This window comes from Jaculus jaculus, chromosome 5 (genome assembly GCF_020740685.1).
Source record: "Jaculus jaculus isolate mJacJac1 chromosome 5, mJacJac1.mat.Y.cur, whole genome shotgun sequence".
Taxonomy (NCBI): Eukaryota; Metazoa; Chordata; class Mammalia; order Rodentia; family Dipodidae; genus Jaculus; species Jaculus jaculus.
Window position 1 is genome coordinate 59,843,946 of NC_059106.1, and position 22,770 is coordinate 59,866,715.

At 46.7% G+C, this 22,770-nt stretch overlaps 1 protein-coding gene and 1 non-coding gene across 2 annotated transcripts in view; one reads left to right on the plus strand and one right to left on the minus strand.

Annotated features, from left to right (window-relative positions):
* The window catches only part of Slc9a1 (solute carrier family 9 member A1), a 74,004-nt gene extending 55,839 nt beyond the window's left edge, over positions 1–18,165 (minus strand). Inside the window, exon 1 of the mRNA XM_004671226.2 lies at positions 17,054–18,165. Coding sequence (XP_004671283.1) covers positions 17,054–17,408 — 355 coding nt within the window. The 5' untranslated portion in view covers positions 17,409–18,165. The remainder of the gene's footprint in view (positions 1–17,053) is intronic.
* On the plus strand, positions 6,684–6,745 carry LOC123461253. Its single transcript, XR_006637542.1, has one exon. It is a non-coding gene; the product is annotated as a U7 small nuclear RNA (small nuclear RNA).
* Positions 18,166–22,770: the final 4,605 nt, after the last annotated feature.

Genomic DNA, 22,770 nt, shown 5'->3' on the forward strand with positions numbered 1-22,770 from the left:
AACCACAATTGTGAGTTTCCAACGGAACTGCTGCAGACACTCCAGCAACCCACCGTGTTTGTCTCGGGTCCCACGCATGCCCAGTGTGATTGCCTTTAAGCATTACCCCTCTGGGCCTAGCTCACAAAGCCTACCCAGCCCTCCCAGTGGGAGGTCTGTCTGCTCTCACGGCTCTGAACTCCCACAGAATTCACCGAGCCCCTTCAATCTCACCAGTTTTCCCCTGTCAGTTTCTTCTGTGTCTAAACTGCATTCTTCAGCCTGATCCCTGAACCATTCTTTTTTGTTGTTATTTTTGAGGTAGGGTCTCGCTCTAGCCCAGGCCGACTTGGAATTCACTATGTAGTCTCAGGGTGGCCTCGAACTCTGGGCGATCCTCCTACCTGTCTCCTGATTGCTAGGATTAAAAGCATGTGCCACCACACCCGGTTCTGAACAATTCTTGAGTGTGGCAAGGGAAGCCAGGCAGGACAGTCTCAGAGAAAAGTGACTGGGGTGCCTGTTCCCCTCCACAATCTGGCTGTAAGCCTGGTTTTAATCTTGTGTAGCTAGGTGACTTGGCACTGCCTCATGCTGGCATCCTGTCTATTGGGTACAGCATTTAGATTTCCATGGCCCTGAACCTAAGACCCAGGAGATCCGGTCTTGTTTGATGGTAAAGATGCTATAAAAAGCACAGCACTGACTTGTGATGAACAATAACAAGGCCCAGGAACTGGGCATGGTGGCACACGCCTTTAATCCCAGCATTTGGGAGGCAGAGGTAGAAGGATCACTGTGAGTTCAAGGCCAGCCTGAGACTACGTAGTGAATTCCAGGTCAGCCTGGGCTAGAGCGAGACCCTACCTAAAAAAAGACCCAAGAGTCTGTAAGGGTGAGGGGCAGAGGCCGCTGGGCTAGCTCAGATAGCCCAAACCCTGCTATAAGATTCTTCCTTAGGCTAAATAAGTCCCCTGAAAAATCAGATTTGTCAATGCTTAGATACCAACACCCAGGCCACAGACTACAGCCCCTCCTCTGGGTCCTAAAGACCCTCAGTAGTTAAAAGAGCAGGAAAAAGCATTGTTCCTTGCTGTCAATTCACAAGTGGCTATTGGCTAATCCTCCCTGGGCCTCAAGTGGAAAATGAGGGGACTGCAACAAAACATCACAATTTTCCCTGTAGGCCTGAGGACTACGGGCTATGAGAAGGTTTCTACCATCAATCTTGTAGAATTAGAGAAGCAAGGTGAAAACAAGGAACAGGGTCCTTGGTCCAAGAACTAAAAGACCATTCAGTGCTTTCTCCCACAGGGACTTTTTAATGCTGCCCCTGAGTCTTCTATCTCCAAGGTGGCTGCTTCTCCTCACAGGGAGTCAGGTGTGTTTGGTCATCAGCATCTGCAGGGAAAAGGGCAAGAGGCCTGAGTCACACCTGGGGTGTGAGATCACCATGGCTACACATCAGACCCATGAAGCACAATGCAAGAGAAGCCTGCGGTAGCACTGGGACCCCTAACCCAGTAAAATTTCTGTATTTCAAGGAGTCATTTGCCCTTCTCTCAAGACATAGACCACATACACTTGTCTTGACAGGGTTCATTGCTCGTGCCTCAAAGGGGGTTCTATGGTCCTTCAGGCAAATCCCGCACATCCCAGACAGTTCTTCATTAGTTTCCTATAGCACAAAAGGCAGAAGCCCTTAATCTTTAGAATCTGTGTCTACTAAGGGCCTTCATCCCCTGAAAACAGCATAGACAACTGTCTACAGACTATTTGGGATCAAGAACTACCTACTATGGACTTCAAAGAACCTTAGAAACCTGGTCCCAGAACAGCAGGCCATCCTCCTGCCTAGGCAAGAATCTCATAACCCTCCTGAATAACACTCATTCCCACTGTCAGAAGCCCTGACACACCTATACTTTCTCTCTTAAATAAATGAAAACAACTTTTACTTATTTATTTATTGGTTTTTCGACATAAGGTCTCACTGTAGACCAAGCTGACCTGGAACTTCCTCTGTAGTTCCAGGCTGGTCTTGAACTCACAGTGATCCTTCTACCCCTGCCTCCCAAGTGCTGAAATTAAAGGTGCACACCACTAGCCCGAATCTCTCTCTCACACACACACACACACTTTATTTATTTGAGAGAGAGGATGAGCACACCAATGCTGAACTCCAGATGCATATGACACCTGGTAGATCTGGCTTTACGTGGATACTGGGGAACCAAACCTGGGTTCCTTGGCTTTGCAGGCAAATGCCTTAACTGCTAAGCCATCTCTCCAGCTCCAATAAATATATTTTTAAAAATTAATTCTGTAAAACAGAATCACAATAACAGAAATCAGAAGAAACCCTGCCTCAAATGAGACAGACACAGAAGACGGACAGCTGACTTCAAAACTTGTGCTATGGTACGTGTCTGCCCACATTCACACATGCATAGGCATAAACATATACACAAATAAATAGCTACAAAGTTATTTTCACCAGGCACAGCAGCACATGTCTTTAATCCGAGCACTGTATGAGGATCACCATGAGTTAAAGGCCAGCCTGCAACAAAAGAGTGAACCTGGGTTAAAGTAAGAGCCTACCTTGAAAAAGCAAAAGAAAGAAAGATAAAATTCAAACAATTATTTGTTTTGCTTAAAATTTTATTTATTTTTTAAGAAATTCAAGTTGATAACTCAAATAATTTTTTTATTTTATCTGTTTACAAGCAGAGAGAGAGACAGACAGACAGACAATGGCGACACCCAGGCCTCTTGCCACTACAAATGGAACTCCAGAGGCTGGAGGGATGGCGTAGCAGTTAAGGTGTTTGCCTGCAAAGCTAAAGGAACCAGGTTCGATTCCCCAGGACCCACATTAGCTGCGTCTCGAGTTCATTTGCAATGGCTGGAGGCCCTGGTGCACCCATTCATTCTCTCCCCCACCCTTCTTTGTCAAATAAATCAATATTTAAAAAAAAAAAAAAAAGAACTCTAGAAGCATGTTCCACTTAGTACATCTGGCTTTACTTGGTACTGGGGAATCGAACCTGGACCATCAGGCTTTGCAAGCAAGCACCTTTACCTACTTAACCATCTTTATTTTTTTATTTATTTTTCTTTCTTTCTTTTCTGGTTTTCGAGGCACGGTCTCGCTCTAGCTCAGGCTAACCTGGAATTCACTATGTACTCTCAGGGTAGCTTTGAACTTATAGCAATCCTGCTACCTTTGCCTCACAAGTGCTGGGATTGAAGGCATGTGCCACCAACCCTAGCTCTTTAAAATATTTTCATTTATATGTCAGAGAGAAAGAGGCAGACAGAATGGGCACATCAGGGCCACTAGCCACTGCAAACAAACTCTAGACACATGTGCCACCTTTTGCATCTGGTTTATATGAGTACCAGGGAATGATACCTGGGTGAGAATCGAACCAGGGTTCTTAGGCTTTGAGGCAAGAACCTTAATCACTAAATCATCTCTCCACCCCCTCCAATCAAGCATTTTAACAGAACACAATTCAGATATAGTAATTCACTACTTTATATGCCGAGAAATGACAAAAAAATATTCAAGTCTTTGTTTACCATAATTAAACCATTATGTTTCTATGAGAACAGAAAACTTTGGCTGTACAGTAATAACACTGCAATTAGCTTGGCTGGCTCCAGAACTTCCAGGTTCTGGTAAGCTTCCCTTATCTCAGACCAGCTGGGCTAGGACAAGGGGAGAATCCCCCATCCACCCACCACTTACTCCTACATGGGCTCCCTACCTACTCCTGCCCTCCACATGGCAGGAGCTCTCTGTACTTTCCTCTCTTAATCTTATAAAGTCTCTCTAAAAGAAACTCTGCAATTAGCTGGGCATGGTGGTGCATACCTATTAATTCTAGATCTAGGAAGACTAAGGCAAGAGTATTGCAAAAGGTTCAAGGCCAGCCTGAGCTACATGGTATCAGACCAGCCTGGGATAAATAGTAAAACCCTAACTCAAAACAACAACAAAGGGGGGGGGGGAGACTGGAGAGATAGTTTAGCAGTTAAGGCACCAGTCTGCAAAGCCTAAAGACCCAGGTTCGATTCCCCAGGACCCACATAAACCAGATGCACAAGGAAGCACATGCGTCTGGAGTTTTGTTTGCAGTGGCTAGAGGCCCTGTCGTAACCATTCTCTCAATTTGCCTCTTTCTCTCTCAAATAAATAAATAATAAATATAATATAAAAATAATAGATATAAGATGCTATATAGACACTACATTGTCAGCAATTTCTACCGTAACAGCCTCACATAGGAGGCAGGGTGTTTCAGACTGTGTTGGCGCTGTGTAGCGCGTCTGCATAAGCAGCACCTTTCATGCGTGCTGTGTCCAGAACCACAGCTGCGCTGAGGTCAATAATGTAACATGGCAAACACTGTCAGAACACCCTGGAATCATTATACATGCAATTTTGAATTTATTTTTGGTTCCTGCATATTTGAAAACCTTTTACTGTTGCCATATTTTTCTACGACCCTCACATGCAGTTACTGAGCCCCACAGTTTGAGAAGATGTGCCCTATACCTCTCTAGACCAATTCCTTCCAGAAACCTCTCCTCCTCTTTTGTCAATTCCCAGCACTGGAGGTGGAGCCACACAATTTCCTGCTTGCATTTTCTCCCTATGTATTTCTCTGTTATGTCTGTTTTACCTCCCCTCTGGGTCTATTTCTTTAATCTTAAGAGTTAAAGATGACCATGAACCTATGCTCAGTTCTGTGCTTTGGGGCAGGGAGATGACTCTGGGTAAAAGCACTTGCTGCACAAATCTGACAACCTTGTTCTAATCTCTAGAACCCAGGTAAAAGGCCAACACGTGGGCTAGAGAGATGGCTTAAAAGTTAAAGGTGCTTGCCTGCAAAGCCAAAGGACCCAGGTTCAATTCCCCAGGACACATGTAAGCCAGACGCACAAGGTGGAGTATGCATCTAGAGCACATTTGCAGAAGCTGGATGCCGTGGTGTGCCCATTCTCTCTATCTGCCCCCCTCCTCTCTCTCTCTCTCTCTCAAATAAATGAATAAAAAAAATTTTTTTTTAAATTATTTATTTATTTATTTGAGAGCGACAGACACAGAGAGAAAGACAGATAGAGGGAGAGAGAGAGAATGGGCGCGCCAGGGCCTCCAGCCTCTGCAAACGAACTCCAGACGCGTGCGCCCCCTTGTGCATCTGGCTAACGTGGGACCTGGGGAACCGAGCCTCGAACCGGGGTCCTTAGGCTTCACAGGCAAGCGCTTAACCACTAAGCCATCTCTCCAGCCCAAAAAAAATTTTTTTTAACTCAACCATTAGAAAGCATTTGTAATGCCAGCCCTTTACAGGTAAATGACAGATGGAAATAGGAGAGTCCTGGAAATTTGTGGGCTAGCCAGCCTGGTGTAGCATATAGTGAACAAGAGAAGAGACCCTACCTCAAAAAGGTGGAAGGTAAGGACTGACACTCAGGGCTGTTCTCTGATCTCCATGTGTGTGCCCACATACACACACACACACACACACACACACACACACACACACACACATTTTTTTTTAAAGTAAGAGAACTCTATGCTTTGAAGCCAGGGATCTATAACAACCTTAACTTATCTCCAAAGGATGAGGTTGTGGACTTTCCTGAGTGCTTCAAGTTTGCCCAGGCCTCAAAAGAGCAGGGGCTCCCTTGGATTTCCAACTGGAACACCCCCAAGAGAGTCCTTTATAATGAAACTGACTGACAGATGAGGTCCAAGAGAGCTAAGTGAGTAATCCCAGGTATCTATGCAGCAAATGTCCCTAGTAGCCAGCCTAGGGCTCTGTTTCTTAACAAGGTGGCTTCATGAAAACTAAATATTTGCCCTCAAGTGAACATACATCACATATACTCAGTTTCTAAAAAGACACACAATCAAGCTAGCATCTGGGTGACATGATCAGAAGTGAGGAGCGAGACTTTCATTTTTTTACCTTAATGCCCTCCTGTACTGATGTTTTTGTTTTCTTGTACCACAAATGTTTCATTTATTTGTGTAAGAATAAATCTGCCACAGAAAGCAGAGTCTGGCCCCAGCCCACCCCCACTACACATAAAAACAGAGAGAAGCCACAACTGAACTTGTCTAGGTGTGGCTATAAATTAACGAGATTGCCTTCTTTTGTGGTTTATGGCCACTGGTCTCATTAATTTACAGTCACAGTGCAGCTTATGGCTTGAGCAATCTTGTCAGAAGAACTTAATTCACTTAGGGTTCTAGGCAGCTCTCTGCGGAAGCTCTGGTATCTCCCTTTTACTTACACAAAAAGGGCAAACCAAATGGACCCAGACCTTCCCAGAGAGACCCCGCCCATCTCAGAGTGGTTGTTCTCCCAAACCCTCCATTACAGCCATGCTAAGGGCAGCTGTGACCAGAGCATCACTCAGCCACCAGATGATTCCTGAAGAAGCATTCTGTGAGTGTTACTTTTAGCTAAATTCCCTGGCTTGCAAGTCAGCCTGGCACTAAAGACCCTCAGGCCCCTGTTTCTCCCTGTCCCAGCAGTCAACCTGGTTTCTAGTGTGCCCCAATCTCTGCATGAACCCTATCTCCACATGAAAGTTAGTCATGCGCTCCTTCATTCATTCACTCTTCAAATATTTACTGCGTCTTTACCATGTGCCAGACACAGATAAGGAAGTGAATACACAAGTGCTCTTTTAAAATCTGTGTAGCAGGTTTTCTGGCTTTTGCTGCTGGAAAGCAGCCCCGTGCAAAGATAGAAGAAAGAGAAAGGAAAGGGAAGGAGGAGAAAGGGAAGGGGGGAAAAGGAAAGGAGAAAGGAGACACAAGAAAGAAAGGCTGTGTCTTCACAGGCCTCATATTCTCATGGGGATCATGTACTAAGTATAGTCGGCTTACCTCACACCTTTCCCTCCTACAAGGCTCCACTCAGGTTCCACCTCCTCGGAGGGGCCTTCTCGAAGTACCCGAGCTTTCAGGGACTGCCCACTCCCTCTCGATTTACCCGCTGCCAGGAGTGTGCCCGGTCCTCAGCACAGATCCACGCCTCATCTTGTCTTGTCTAGTCCTGAGCAGGCTAGAAGCGGCCACTGAGCAGGGCCTGGTTCTTACTCTTGGTTCCTGAAGAACCACAAGCTACGTGCCTGCTGGCAGCGGCAGCTGCTGTGCCTCCTCAACCTGGGCTCTTCAGTAACTGCACTAAGACACGGCCGTCTCAAGCTTGTCCTGGCATGTAAGTTGCTAGCTATTGACTGTTTGAATGAATTTGTGCGTTCGGTCTCAAACACAGCTGTGACACCCCTTCCTCCCTCATGGTCTGCTCTGAGGCTCTGCACAGGAGAATTACTTAGGTCAGTGGCTCCCAAAGGCCTGGAGCTGGGAGCTCACTGGGGTAATGTGGGAGAATCCCTAATTCCTGGTAGCTAGTATTATTAGATCAGGGCTCAGTCTGGCCTAACAAACCCCAAAAGCAGCCTTGCCTGTTGGATAAGCTTTAGGAGGAAAGAAATGAAATCAGCATGATCCCAGGGAAGAGGGGCAGCCCACTAAGCCCAGCCCAACTCAAAACTTGGTTCAGTTAAAATTAGATTAGCCCATAAGATTAAAAATACCCACATATAATCACGGGCTGCCTTAAAGTATCAGTTGATGTTTATTGGCATCTAAAGAGACGGTTTGGCCCGGTGCGGTGTGTGCAGACAACCTTGGGGAGACACGTCTGACTCAGACATTTGCAGGGGGAGTGAGCGCTGCAAGAGGCCCACACAGGCAATGGATGACTCAGGAATAACCTGGGTCCTGGCTTCGCTGAGTGAGCCTTCTCTCCTCTGCCTGCTTAAGGAGGAAAGTGGCAGGGGAGGAGGGGTGACAGGAGGAGGAGAGAGGCTGGTGGCCATCCATATACAGATTGGCATTTCCAGAGACCCTGGGCCCTTAGCTCCAGGTCCCTGTCACTCCTGAATGTTTATGAAGGCCACCACCACCTCTGAGATGGGCTATTTCTTTCTTTTAAAAAAAAATACTTTATTTATTCACTTATTTGAGAGAGAAAAAGAGGCAGATAAGAGAATGGACATGCACTCCAGACATATGTACCATACTGTGTACCTGCCTTTATGTGGCTCCTGGGGACTCAAACCAGGGTACTTTGGCTTTGCACACAAGCACCTTAACCGTTAAGCCACCTCTCCAGCCCTATTTCTTTCTCTTTTTTTCTTCCTCTTCCTCCTTTTCTCTCTTTTTTCTTTTCTTTCTCTTTTATTTGTTTGTGGGGTCTCACTCTAGTCCAGGATGACCTGGCACTCACTCATGCACTGGCCTCGAATTCACAGTGCCACCACACCCAGATTTTTTAAATGTTTTTATCTCTTTATCTCTCTATTTATTTGAAAGACAGAAAGAAACAGAGAAAAAGAGGCAGACAGAGAGAGTGTGGGCACGCCAGCCTCCTGCCACTGCAAACAAACTCCAAATGCATGCATGACTTTTTGCATCTGGTTTTATGTGGGTACTGGGGCATCAAACCAGGGCTGTCAGGCTTTGCAAGCAAGCATCTTTAACCACTGAGCCACCTCTCCAACCCCAAATGGGTTATTTCCTCACTGTGGGACTTGGAATAGGTCAGTTTACCACAACCCCAAAACATGATCCTCAGAGAACAGCTGAACCTTTAAACCTAGTTTAGAATGATTATGGGAAAATCTAAATTTCTGACTTAAAAGGGCTCGATGTCAGAACATAGGGATAAAAAGAAAATAGCTCTTAGCTGGTGGCATGCACTTTTAATCCCAGCAATTGGGAAGCAGAGGTAGTACTGCTATGAATTCAGGGCCACCCTGAGATTACATAGTGAATTCCAGGTCAGCCTGGGCTAGAGTAAGACCATATCTCAAACAAAAAAGAAAAGAACATGGCTCCACAATTGAGCAGATATGGGCTTAAACCCCAATGTTTCCTAATTGTACAAGTGCCTACCACAGCCACCGAAGTAGCTTAATAAGTAACATTTAATGTTATTAACAAATATTTAACAAAAATATAACCAACTGAAGATTGGGAAGATAGCTCAGCAGTAAAAGGCACTTGCTTACAAAACCTGCAGGCCCAAGTTCAATTCCTAAGCCATTCATGTTAGGGAGATGCAAAAAGTGGCCCAAATATCTAATGTTTATATGCAGCAGCAAGAAACCCTACCTAGCTTGTCCATACACACGCACACACTTTAAAATATATATATTGCAAATTTGCAAATGGGCTCAAAGAAGCTGTACCTTGCACAAGTCACACAGCTAGTCAGCAAAGTGTAGGGCTGGAGTACAGCGCAATGGTACAGCATGTGTCTAGCATGTGCTAGGCCCTGGGTTCAATCCTCATACCAAAAACAGAGCTGAAATCCCCACCCCACCCCGAAAGTTTCTCATTGTAATTCACCTCCCTCCATTTCCTCTCCCTTCCAGGAAAGCCTCCCATTCTTTGAGTGAAAGAAGGGTCCCTATTTCAAAGGTTTGCTGCTTCATGCACAAGAATGATGAAGATGGCAGCCCCCAGCCTAACTTCAGCTTTTATATTCCTCCTTCACAACAAAGCAGATATGATAGAGGGGTGGTAAAGATCTTCCTGTTGAGCATCCAGGGCTCCAGTCCACTAGGCCTTTCCTTCCCATAGAAAAGACTGACAGCCATCCAGAGGTTATCAACATTAGGTGTGTCCAGCCTCTTCCCCTCTAAAAGATTCTTTGGATTTTTACAATAATCAGGCATGATGGCCAGGCAGGAGACAAGATGGGACCTTGGATTAGTGATCCTTTGCCACTTGCTTGTTAAGTAATCTTGGGCACATTACAGCCCATGACTCAGTTTCCCTAGACACAAAGAAGATAAAAATCAAGTCCTGTGCATGCAAGTGCTTTGTAAACAAATTACAGCATTTAAGTAAGAGCCATTGCTCCAGACTTGTGCTGTTTGCTCTGAGAGGCTGCCTCTCAGGATGCCCGTTTGGCCCCGAGGGTAACCAAGAGCAGCCCACAGCATTCCTGTTCAGGGGCAGGAGGTCAGAGTCACAAGGTTAGCCACACCCTCTGGCTAAAGGGAATTCCCCATTAATTGTCACTCTTCAGTCCAAGGGGACAGGGGACAAGCTGGCCAGACAGCTAAAAAGACAGCAGTGGAGAGGTGGCAGACAAAGAACAGGGAACAGGCTCAAACTACCACAGAATCTGGGTAGATGACACAGACTCAACACTTCCCACAGAACAAGCCCAAAGCCAGGTAGAGACCACCTACAGCGTTCTCAGGCTGGAAGAGGGCTCTCAGTGTGGACATCTGCTCAACCCCTAGTGGGAATCCTACAGTTTTTAAAAGCAGGTGCAGAGGGCTGGGCGCCACTCCATACAGCATCCTGTGCATCTGCAGAGGGCAATGTCAAAGGCAGCAGATGCAGCTGTACCCCTCCAGGAGGCAATGCCAAGACGTGAACAGAAAATAAACAGCAATTCAACGTGACTGAAGAGAACCTCTGAGCTGTTTCCTCATCTGAAAAACAGAAAGAGCTTTATCTCACAATTTTTGTTGGGATTAAATACGATTACTTTTACAAAGTGCCTGACACTACTCTGTAGATAATAAATGGAAATTATTATTAAACCCCCCTCCTCCCAACAAGAGGAGATGTCACAGGGCAGGCTAGGCCTAATGCCAAAACAGTGGATAAACAATAAGGGGAGAAGATTCTGGGAGACAGGAAAAGCAACTGCTGTGGGCTGGAGGGAAGACCTTCAAAAAGGCGAGTGCTATGGTTTGAACCTTGAATGCTCCCTGACGTCCATGTGTTAAAGGCTTGGTCCTCAAGAGTAGAACTTACGAAGGGGGGGGCTGTAAAAAATGCTAAGAGGGGTCTGGAGAGATGCTTAGTACTTAAGGTGCTTGCCTGCACAACTTAAAGACCCAGGTTCGATTCCCCAGTACCCACATAAGCCAGATACACAAGGTGGCACATGCTTGTATAGTTCATTTGCAGAGGCTAGAGGCCCTGGCACATTTTCTCTCTTTCTCTCTCTCTCTCTCCTCTCTCTCTCAAACAAAGAATTTAAAAAAAGAAAATACCAAGAGGGAAGCTGGCTGTGGTGGCACACGCCTTTAATCCCAGCACTCGGGAGGCAGAAGAGGATTGCCGCAAGTTCGAGGCCACCCTGAGACTACATAGTTAATTCCAGTTAAGCGGGCTAGAGCAAGATCCTACCTTGAAAAAAAGAAATGCTAAGAGGGGCTTGAGAGATAGCTCTGCAGTTAAGGTGCTTGTCTGCAAAGCCTAACAATCTGGGTTCGATTCTCCATTACCCACATAAAGCCAAATGCACAGTGGCGCATGCATGTGAAGTTTGTCTGCAACATCTTGAGTTTGTTCACAGAGGTTGGAGGCCCTAGCATGCTCATATTCTCTGTCTCATCTTTTTAAAAAAATTTTTGTTTTGTTTTATCTTTATTTATTTATTTGAGAGTGAGAGCATGGGGGGGGGGAGAAAGAGAGGAAGAAAGAGAGAATGGGTGCGCCAGGGCTTCCAGCCACTGCAAACGAACTCCAGATGTGTGTGCCCCCTTGTGCATCTGGCTAATGTGGGTCCTGGAGAATCGAGCCTCGAACTGGGGTCCTTAGGCATCACAGGCAAGCACTTAACCACTAAGCCACTTCTCCAGCCCTCTCTCTCTCATCTTACAAATAATTTTTTTTTCAAGGAAGTGTCTCACTCTACCCTAGGCTGGCCTTGAACTCACAGCAATCCTCCTACAACTGCCTCCCAAGTACTGGGATTAAAGGCATACACCACCATGCCCAGTCTAAAAATATTTTTTAAAAATGTTAAGAGGGAGCTGGAGAGCCAGGTGTGGTGGCACACACCTTTAATCCCAGCACTCGGGATGCAGAGGTAGGAGGACAGCTATGAGTTCAAGGCCAGCCTGAGACTACAAAGTGAATTCCAGGTCAGCCTGGGTCAAACTGAGACCCTACCTCAAACAACCAAAAAAAAAGGTGGGGGGGGATGGAGAGATGGCTCAGCAGTTAAGGTACCTGCCTGCAAAACCTAATAACCAGAGTTCGATTCCCCAATACCCACATAAAGCCAGATACACAAAGTGGCACACGCGTCTGGAGTTTGTGTGCAGCAGATGGAAGCCCTGGCACACACATTCTCTCTGTCTCCCTTCTATCTCTCTGTTTACAAATAAATAAATAAATAATTTTAAAGGAAATGTTCAGCCAGGTGTGGTGGTGCATGCCTTTAATCCCAGCACTCAGCAGGCAGAGGCAGGAGAATTACCTTGAGTTCGAGGCCACCCTGAGACTACATATTCTGGGTTAGCCTGGGCTAGAGCAAGACCTGACCTCAAAAAAACAAACAAAACAAAAAAAAGCTAAGAGGTGGGCTGGAGAGATTGCTTAGTGGTTAAAGTACTTGCCTGTGAAGCCTAAGGACCCAGGTTCAATTCCCCAGTACCCACTTAAGCCAGACGCAGGTGGCACATGCATCTGGAGTTCATTTGCAGTGACTAAAAGCCCTGGAGTGCCCATTCTCTCCCTCTTCCCCTCCCTCCCTCCCTCTGCTTCTTTGCAAGAAAGAAAGAAACAAACAAGCAATGTTAAGAGGTGAGGCCTAGTAGAAGGTTTTTAGGTCACTGGAAGGAATGTCCTTTAAGGAAATAGTGGGACCTTTATCTCATGTGTAAGCCCAAAGCAATGTGGCCAACCCATCTTGGACTGAAGCCTCCAAAACTGTGAGCCAAAAGAAACTATTTCTCCTGATGAATATCTCATATTTTTTAGCACAGTAAGAGAAAGCTGGGCTGGAGAAATAGTTCACCAGTTAATGTACAAAGCCCGATGGTCTGGGTTTGAGTTTCCAGAACCCACATAAAGTCAGATGCACAAAGTACAACATGTATCTGGAGTTTATTAGCAGCTGTAGAGGCCCTGGTACGCCCATTCTCTTCTCTCTCTCCCTCTCTGCTTGCAAATAAATAAAAATATTTAGAGAGAGGTGGGTGGGGGAGAGCTGACTAACACAAAGAGAAATCTGACGGGTTCTCAAATACACTGCAGTGAACTGGGCATCCTCAAGTCCAACCCCACCTCAAACTTAGAAGATACCTTCATTTCACTAATGAGGCAAGTCAGGTCTATGAACCTACAGGTCCATGGTCACACAGGCACCAAGAGGCAGTGACAGGGACAGAGCCCAGGGTTTCCTTTATAGCAGAGCTCCATGTATTGAGCTGAAGTGTCTGGGAACAAGAGGAAAAGCAAGTCTCATGGACATTAGACTGAATAAGATCCAGGCCATCTGACCAGGCTAGGCCCTCCAAGTGCCCTGGCATGCCTGGTGACATATATCTTACCTGGTATCTTCTTCTTAGGCCCCAACTGACCCACCTCCCACCATCCTAAAGTTAAGTAGCTGTTTTCCTGAGGAGAAAATGGTCATCTGTTTCTCTTTAGAGTCTCATCTGTTTCTTGAGATAGCTTCAAGGTGACCTTTAAGCTGTTTCTTCTTCCTCTTCTTCTGAGAAGTGGGAGAGGCCAGTTTAGGAACCAGTCCCATAGCTACTCATGTAAAACAGGCAGTAATTATCCTATTTCCCCCTATTCACAGACTTGTTCTACGGAGGAAAAAGCAGGATCCACCTTGCAAAGACCAAAACAAAACAACAACAACAAAAGAAATTATAAGATATAAAGGGACAAAAGAAGCCTTTTTTGTCATGGCCAGGGAACAGGATGCATACCTACCTGCTTTATGGGCTTCCGGGCCTCTCGGCAGCTCCAGGTCAGACACATGGGCCGACAACAGAGGGTGTGCTGCCAGTGCTAAGCTGGGTTACAGTGAGCTTCTCTGGGAGTGAGCACTGCCCAGGGAGTCAGGTGAACCAAGACAAAGCTGAATTCACGCAGGAGCCAAACCACAGCATGGGGAGGGAGTGGAGAGTGGCTCTATCCTCAGGTTTAAGGGTACTGAAGATTTAAATCCTCTTCACACCACTGGCTCTTCCCAACCAAGGAAAAGCAAGCATGCTTGACTTTCAGGGAAAGAAAGGGAGCCCAGAGAAGTGATTTGCCTAATATCACCTCCCTGAGTTCCAGAGGAATTTTTTTTTTTTTTTTTTTTTTTGAGGCAGGGTCTCACTCTAGTCCAGGCTGACCTGGAATTCACTATGGAGTCTCAGGGTGGCCTCGATCCTCCTACCTCTGCTTCCCAAGAGCTGGGATTAAAGGTGTGCGTCACCACACCTGGCCCAAAGGAATTTATTATAATTCCATTATTGGCATCTGTCCTGCCCCTCCCATACCAATCTCAGCAAGGGTCTCCTTAAGGCTCTGATAAACGACTGGGCTAGAAAAGACTACAACACAGCACTTTCCACTCCTAAAGGAAGGATAGCTGGCCAGTCAAGCAGCTGTCTCAGCTGACAGGAGGAGGACTCTACCAACTCCTACCCACGCTGGGGTGCTAAACGAACAGGCAAGACCTTGAAATAAGCTTCCAGGCTCTTGGATATCTGACAGTGTGGAGAGATCATGGCTCAGGCCCCTCAGCGTACTCCTTAAGGTAGCTGGTTCCATCTCCCTTCCACCCACCCTACCCCAGGACAAGCAAGGAGAGACAGCTCAAGTGCAAGAATTAAGTCAGCCGACAGACTAAACCCCCTGAAATCTTAAGGAAGGACCAGGTGGCAGCTAGAGAAAGAATGGGAGCACCAGGACCTCTAGCCACTACAAACAAATTTCATGTGCTATCTTGTGCACCTGACTTATGTGAGTACTGGGGAACCAAAACTGGGTCCGTAGGCTACTCAAGCAAGCACCTTTAACCAGTAAGCCATCCCTCCAGCCCCTGAGTCTAATCTTAATTCTAAACTGCAAAGGTCAAAGAGCAGGATGAGTTTTCACTTTTAACATCTGAACAAAGCTTTTGCCCACCATTCTCTCTACTCTCTTTAAAGTCCCAGGATAACCACGTGCTTCTTTCAGAAGCAGAAAAATGCCTTTTCAAGCCAGATTTCTGGGTCAGCAAAAGAGATCATACCCAGCCTTACCATTCTATTGATGGGGAAACTGAGGCCCAAGGCTGAGTGGCTTTGCCAGGGTTTCCAGAGTCAGAGAAACAGCTGAAACACCAGCCATGGAAAGGGCCACAAAGATCACCAACTAGCTGAAGAGGCATGACTAGCCAAGGTCACCGAGGGAGGAGAGCTGAGAAGCCGGTTTCCAGATTTCCAGACTGGTATCTTTGCCACTGGCACCATCTCTGCCTCTAGCCCAGGGTCTCACAGCAAACTATGGTGGCAAAGCAAGCCAGGCCCACATCAGGCCCACATGAAGAAACTTCAGGCTTCCCAGAGTGGAGTCTTTTAGATTATACTGTCATCCTACCAGTAGACACTGAGCTCTTTAGTGTGTATGCCATCCCCCAACGCTGGCATGTGAGGGAGCTGAAGGAAGGTGACAATTTATAGACTGTACTTGTGAGATTTCTTCCTGGTCTCACACAAATGACATATCTCAGTCACCTCAGGTTCTTCAGCACATTCAGACACAAGGTTTCATGACTCAATCAATATGGTCAAATAGTAGAGCTCAGATTTCTTTCTTGTAAGTGAGGGAGACCTTCAGGAAAAGGCACCAGTTGTTCAAGGTCATGCATTTATGTCAGAATCATTACAATGGCTTCCCTTGCACAGTCCTTGATTTTTTTTTCCGGGAAGCTGGCTGCCATCAGGGCATATATAGGTGCTGCAGGTCCAGCTCCATGACCGGGCTCCGCCAAAGCCCTGCACCAGAGAGCCAGTCTCCTGGATCTATCAAAACAGAGGCACTACATTGTTCCTGCAGCATGTCTCAGAGCCTGCCTTACACCAACCTGGCATCGGAACTCGGCTCCTACGTGTCCTTGGTAAAGCTGCCAGGTTTTCTGCCAAGCCTCTTCAACTTCCCAAACCCAAATCCCAAGCAGAGAGGGGAGTAGGGTACCCTGAACCTTGTGCCTTCCATAGCTAGGAGGACTGAAAAAGCATAAATAGTTTGCAAAGCCCCCTGGACACAACTTCCAGGGACTTCTGGACTATGTAGGATCTGGTGAGCCCCACCAATCATCCAACAGCACAAGGTGCTCAGGCTAGGCAGGCAGCCCAACTCTCAGGGAGGGAACAACTTTTTATCTTCCTTCTCCCAAAAGGAACATTTCGAAGTCTCTTCAGACCAAAATACCTCAGCCTGTCTCCTTGTATCTCCCCTACTTTAATGGACAGCCAATGTCTCTAGTCAGTGTAGGCAAATCCTTTGAGACACAGTCAAGTGCCAGCCTGGGGTAAAGTGAGGTCAGACCAAATCTCAATCTCTTCTTCTCTCCTGCCACCCCAAAACAGCCTTCAGAAATTCCCATAAACTGTATAATGAATGGCATTCCTGGGCCAGAAACTGACTCAGGGGCTCCTGACCAGCCTAGACAGGCAAAGCTGACAGATCACACTCTAGGGATGAAGGAAAGTGAGACTATGGTAATCTCTCATGTCCACCACTCTTGTAAGTCTCTACTCAAACTCCTCAGACCCGCCATGTCCTGAAGTACCCTCCTACGGAGGTAATACACTGCAATGGTTGTTGTTGACAGAGCATAAATTGTCACTGGCTAGAAGACACTCCTCTATCTGTCTCACACATCAGCTAGGTGCCTGGCTCCCCTTTAGGTCGGACTAAAGGAGGAGACCTGCTGGACCTGGAAGCTTTGCTGAAGGTACGAAATATCAGAAGTGGGGGGGGGGGGGGACACGACACTCTTCAAATCTTGCTCTCTCTCTCCCTCTCCCCATGCACCTTGCTGGCTCTAATTTCGGGGAGGCCTTAGATCACAGAGTACCAAAATGGCAGGGTGGAGGATGTCTATGTTACAGAAGTAGTTCATTCTGAGCCTGAGCAGCTTCTAAAGGAAAACTGGTTAGGAAGATGGGGCAAGTAGCTCATCTACAACAGCGGCGCCAGTAACTGTAGCACCAAGCACATCGGACTTACCTATCTTCATGAGGCAGGCCAGCAGAATCCAGAGGGAGATCTCGAAGGGTGTGCGCACATGCGGGTAGTCAATGTCCAGGACTGGAAAGGCCTTTCGATGTTTGGAGTCATGTTCAATTGATTGGTTTAAAAGGAAATCCTCCGAGTGGTGGACTGGATCTGATGGGGCAGTGGTGACATCCCCAATGGAGCGTTCCCGGGGTGGTTCAGAACCTCGGATGGTGCTGGCAGTAGGGCTGAGCTGGAGGCCGTGGCTTCTCAGAACAGGCAGCAGTCCCACCAAGGCGACCACCACCAGCAAGGAGGGGAAGATCCGAGGCGGAGAAAGCCTCCGGGTGCCAGACGGCCGAAGCATCCTGCTATCACTCCCTCAGCCAGCCGAGGAGGCCTCAACCCTTAGTGAAGTGAGAGTAAGACCTGAGACATAGGGAGCCAGGAGTCTGGGGCTGGGGAGAGAAAGGGGCAGTCTCTAGGAAAAGTTCATGTCTGAGAGAAGTGAAGGCAGGCTAGCTAGGTTCACAACGTGCAACTCCAAACTGGGTTAGAGGCACAACGGAGGAGCCGCAGGGGAACGCCAAAGGGTCTGGAAGTCGAGGCTGGGAGAAAGGGACAGGGCAGGCTGGACCACAGGCAAGGGACGGGAAGAGGGAAGGATGGGACCTTGGGCTTGGGGAAGTCACCGAGACGCCGAGACTCCGGCTAAAAGAGTAGGAAGCCTGAGCTAAAGGAAGGGGAGCGAGCGAGGGGGCTGCGACCCACGCCAGAGAAGGGAGAGGGCAGGGTGAAAGCCCAGCCTACGGGGCAGGAGTGAGGTGGGAAAGAGGCTGGCGACTTCCCCACCCGGGGAAGGACAGGGGTCCAGGCGCTCCGGGTTGAAATTCCGGGGAAATGGAGGGAGGCGGAAGACGGAGGCAGGCGGCCTGGCGGGAAGGCAATCCCAAGGCTCTCAGTGAGCGAACAACACAGCCCTCCTGGCGACCCCGGCACCTAGCTGCCCTCCACCCTGTCCCAGCAGGAGTTCCTTCAAGGCCAGCTCCGTCTCCAGCTCTACATCCAGCCACTACCCGGCACCGGCCCCCGGCGGCAGCGGACTGATGCCTCCCTAAACCCGGCGCAGCCATTTATAGAGACCAACGAGTAGCCGGTGGAGCGGGCTAGAGAGACCTGTCAGCTACCGCGCGGCGCAGCGGCCCCTAGCGCCCAGGAAAGGAAGTGTCGCGTCAGAAATGGCCAAAAAAAAAGAGAGAGAAATAAAAAAAATTAATAAATAAGTTAATTGAAAAGCCATGAATTTCCAGAACCTAATTCACAAGAATAAAATACTGTGCTATTTATAAAGTAGATTCACATCCGTAGTCTCATGAAGCCTTATCAATAATCCTATAAAGGCTAGATTATTTCATGTGTGAAGTAACTATGTGACCTTGAGCCAGTTACTTAGCCTGTTACATAGTTTCGTCAAGTATAAAGTAGAGATAGTGACAGTGCCGTGTATATCAGAGGGCCGACACAATAACTAAATGAGGTAATTGATGTAAAATATTTAGAATGAACAGCTCAGTGGTAAAGCACTTGCCAAGCTTCTGCAAGGCCCTGGGTTCAATGCCCAGCACTAAAAAAAAAAAAAAAAAAAAAGTGATTGGCTAGGAATGAAGGTATTGGCAGGATAGGTTATGTGTGAGGGAAAATGTGTTGCAGACCTCTTAGCTACTTGCTAAGGCTTCCTTGGCAAGGTGTTAGTATTTTGTGATTGTGGCATGATAATACTAACCTTCAAATAAAGTTCTTCCTGTGACTCTGTGTTGGGGTCCAAATTTCCTTCTTTATAATCCAGTCAGATTGATTTCATCTTAACCTGACCATCTTCTAAGACATTATCCAAATCATACATGGTGACTCAGGCCTGTAATCCCAGCACGAGGAAGCCTGAGGCAAGAGAATTTGAGTGTGAGGCCAGCCTGGCCTACATAGTGAGTTCCAGGCCAGGCTAAGGTACATAACAAGATTTTGTCTCAAACAAACAAAAAAGACCCCTTTTCCAAAGGAGGCTACACTCATAGGAGCCTTAGGATAAGATTTGAACTACTTTTAAGATTAAACAATTCAACCACTATGAAACTGAAAACATTTTAGGGGCTGGAGAGATGGCATAGCAGTGAAGGCATTTGCCTGTAAAGCCAAATGATCCCAGTTCGATTTTCCAGGACCCACCAAAGCCAGATGCACAAGGGAGCGCATGCATCTGGAGTTCATTTGCAGTGGCTGGAGGCCCTGGCGTGCCCATTCTTTCCATCACTCTCTCTCTTTCTCTGCCTCTTTTTCTCTCTCAAATAAATAAAATATATTTTAAAAGATAAGATTGTGATGGGGAGGTAATATGATGGAGAATGGAATTTCAAAGGAGAAAGTGGGGGGGGAGGGAATTAACATGGGATTTTTTTTTATAATCATGGAAAATGCTAAAAAAAGTTTAAAAAAAAGATAAAAATAAAAACATTTTGTGGAGGAGATTTTGAAGTAGGGTCTTGATCTAGCCCAGGTTGTCCTAGAATTAACTATGTACTCTCAAGGTGGCCTCAAACTCATGGTGATCCTCCTACCTCTGCCTCCCAAGTGCTGGGATTAAAGGTGTTCACCACCATGCCTGGCTAAAAATATGCTTTTTATTTTTTTGTTTGTTTATTTTTTCAAGATAGGACTCACTATAGCTCAGGCTGACCTGGAATTCACTCTGTAGTCTCAGGGTTGCCTTGAACTCACAGCGATCCTCCTACCTCTACCTCCTGAGTGCTGAAATTAAAGGCATGCGCCACCACACCTGCTCCACTTTTTTTTTTTTTTTTTTTTTGGTTTTTCGAGTTAGGGTCTCACTCTGGCTCAGGCTGACCTGGACTTCACTATGTAGTCTCAGGGTGGCCTCGAACTCTCAGCGATCCTCCTACCTCTGCCTCCCGAGTGCTGGCATTAAAGGCGTGCGCCACCACGCCCGGCTTTTTTTTTTTTTTTTTTTTTTTTTTTTGAGAGAGAGAGAGAGAGGCAGAGAGAAAGAGAGAAGGGCTGGAGAGATGGCCTAGTCAGTAAGGCACTTGCCTGCAAAGCCAAAGGACCCCAGAATCCACATAAACGAGATGCACAAGGTGGTACATGCAGCTGGAGTTTCTTTGTAGTGGCTGGAGGCCCTGCTATGCCTATTCTCTCTCTGTGCCTCTGCCTTGTGCATCTAGCTTATGTGAGTCATGGAGAATCGAACTGTGATCCTTTGGATTTGCAGGCAAATGCCTTAACAGCTAAACCATCTCTCCAGCCTTTTTTTTTTTTTTTAAAGGAAGAAACAAAGAGAGAGAACCGGTGCTCCAGGGCCTTCAGATGCTATAAACACACTCCAGTGCATGTGCCGCCTCGTGCATCTGGCTTACATAGGTCCTGAGGAATCGAACCTGGGTCCTTTGGCTTTGTAGGCAAATGCCTTAACTGCTAAGCCATCTCTCTAGACCCTAAAAATATTTTTTAAATTTTATTTATTTATTTATTTATTTAAGAGAGAAAGAGGCAGAGAGGGAGAGAATGGGCAGGCCAGGGCCTCTAGCCACTGCAAACGAACTTCAGACACATGTGCCACCATGTGCATCTGGTTTATGTGGGTACTGGGGACTCAAACCTGGGTAAGAATCAAACTTGGTCTTTAGACTTCACAGGCAAGCACCTTAAACACTAAGCCATTTCTCCAGCCCTAAAAAAAAAATTTTTTTTTCAAGGTAGGGTCTAGCTCTGGCCCAGGCTGACCTGGAACTTACTATGTAGTCTCAGGGTGGCCTCAAGTTCATGGCAATCCTCCTACCTCTGTCTCCTGAGTGCTGGGATTAAAGGTGTGCACCACCATGCAAGGTTACTTTTGTTTTCTTTAAGACAGGGTCTCACTGTGTAGCCCAGGCTTGCTTCATGGCAATTCTATCTTGGCCTCCCAAGGTATGCGCCACCACATCCAGCTGAAACTGAATTCTGAACTTATGGTGATGGTTAGAATTGGTAAAGTTAAGAAGTTATGGTACAATCATTGAAAAGCTATTTTTTTCCTTCAGTATTGGGGTTGAACCTAGAACCTTGTTCATGCTGGATAAACACTCTACCACTAAGCCATATCCCCAGCCCCAGAGCCTTTTTTGTTTTTTTGTTTTTGTTTTTCAAGGTAGGGCCTCACTCTAGCTCAGTCTGATGGAATTCACTCTGTAGTCTCAGGGTTGCCTTGAACTCACGGCAATCCTCCTACCTCTGCCTCCTGAGTGCGAAATTAAAGGTGTGCCTGGTTTAAGCGCCAAGAATTTTTAAACTTACTGAGAAGCTATCAGAGGGGCTGGGAAGATGGCTTAGTTGGTAATATGCTTACCATACAAGCAGGGGCCTGGAGAGGCGGCTCACCGGTTAAAAGTGCTTGCTTAGGGCTAGAGAGATGACTTAGCGGTTAAGCGCTTGCCTGTGATGCCTAAGGACCCTAGTTGGAGGCTAGATTCTCCAGAACCCACATTAGTCAGATGCACAAGGGAGCGCACTCATCTAGAATTTGTTTGCAGTGGCTGGAGGCACTGGCTGGCACACCCTTTCTCTCTCTGTGTCTGTCACTCTGAAATAAATAAACAAAAATAAACAAAAAGATTGTTTTTTTTTAAGTGCTTGGGGCTGGAGGGATGGCTTAGCGGTGAAGGTGTTTGCCTGCAAAGCCAAGGGACTCAGATTCAATTCCCCAGGACCCACGTTAGCCAGATACACTTGGGCACATGCATCTGGAGTTCGTCTGCAGTGGCTGAGGGCCCTGATGCGCCCATTCTCTCTCTCCCCCCCTTTCTCTGTCAAATAAATAATTAAATAAAAATTTTAAAAAATTTTTTAATTATTTTATTTTATTTTATTTATTTATTTGAGAGCAACAGACACAGAGAGAAAGAGGCAGAGAGAGAAAGAATGGGCGGGCCAGGGCTCCCAGCCACTGCAAATGAACTCCAGACGCGTGCGCCCCCTTGTGCATCTGGCTAACGTGGGTCCTGGGGAATTGAGCCTTGAACTGGGGTCCTTAGGCTTCACAGGCAAGCACTTAACTGCTAAGCCATCTCTCCAGCCCCCCAAAAAATATATTTTTTAAAAGTGCTTGCTTACAAAATATGCTGGTCTAGCTAGGTTGAATTCCCCAGTACCAGCTGGGAGTGGTGGCACATGCCTTTAATTTTTCTTTATTTTTTATTTAATTTATTTGCGAGAGAGATAGAGTCAGAGAAAGAGAGAGAGAATGAGCTCGCCAAGGCTTTCAGCCACTGTAAATGAATTCCAGACACATATACCACTTGGTGCATCTGGTTTTCGTGGGTCCTAGAAAATAAAACCTGGGTCCTTAGGTTTTGCAGGCAAGCATCTTAACCACTAAGCCATCTCTCCAGCCCAGCACATACCCTTAATTCCAACACTTGGTAGGCAGAGGTAGGAAGATTGCTGTGAGTTCCAAGCCAGTCTGAGAATACATAGTGAATTCCAGGTCAGTTTGGGCTAGAGGGAGAACCTATGTCAAAAACAAAAAACAAAACAACAAAAAAAAGTGGAAAAAATGGACTGGAATCTGAAGAGCTGGCTTTGTGTTTAAGGCGTTTGCCTGCAAAGCCAAAGGATCCCAGTTCAACTCCCCAGGACCCATGTAAGCCAGATGCACAAGGGGCGCATGTATCTGGAGTTGG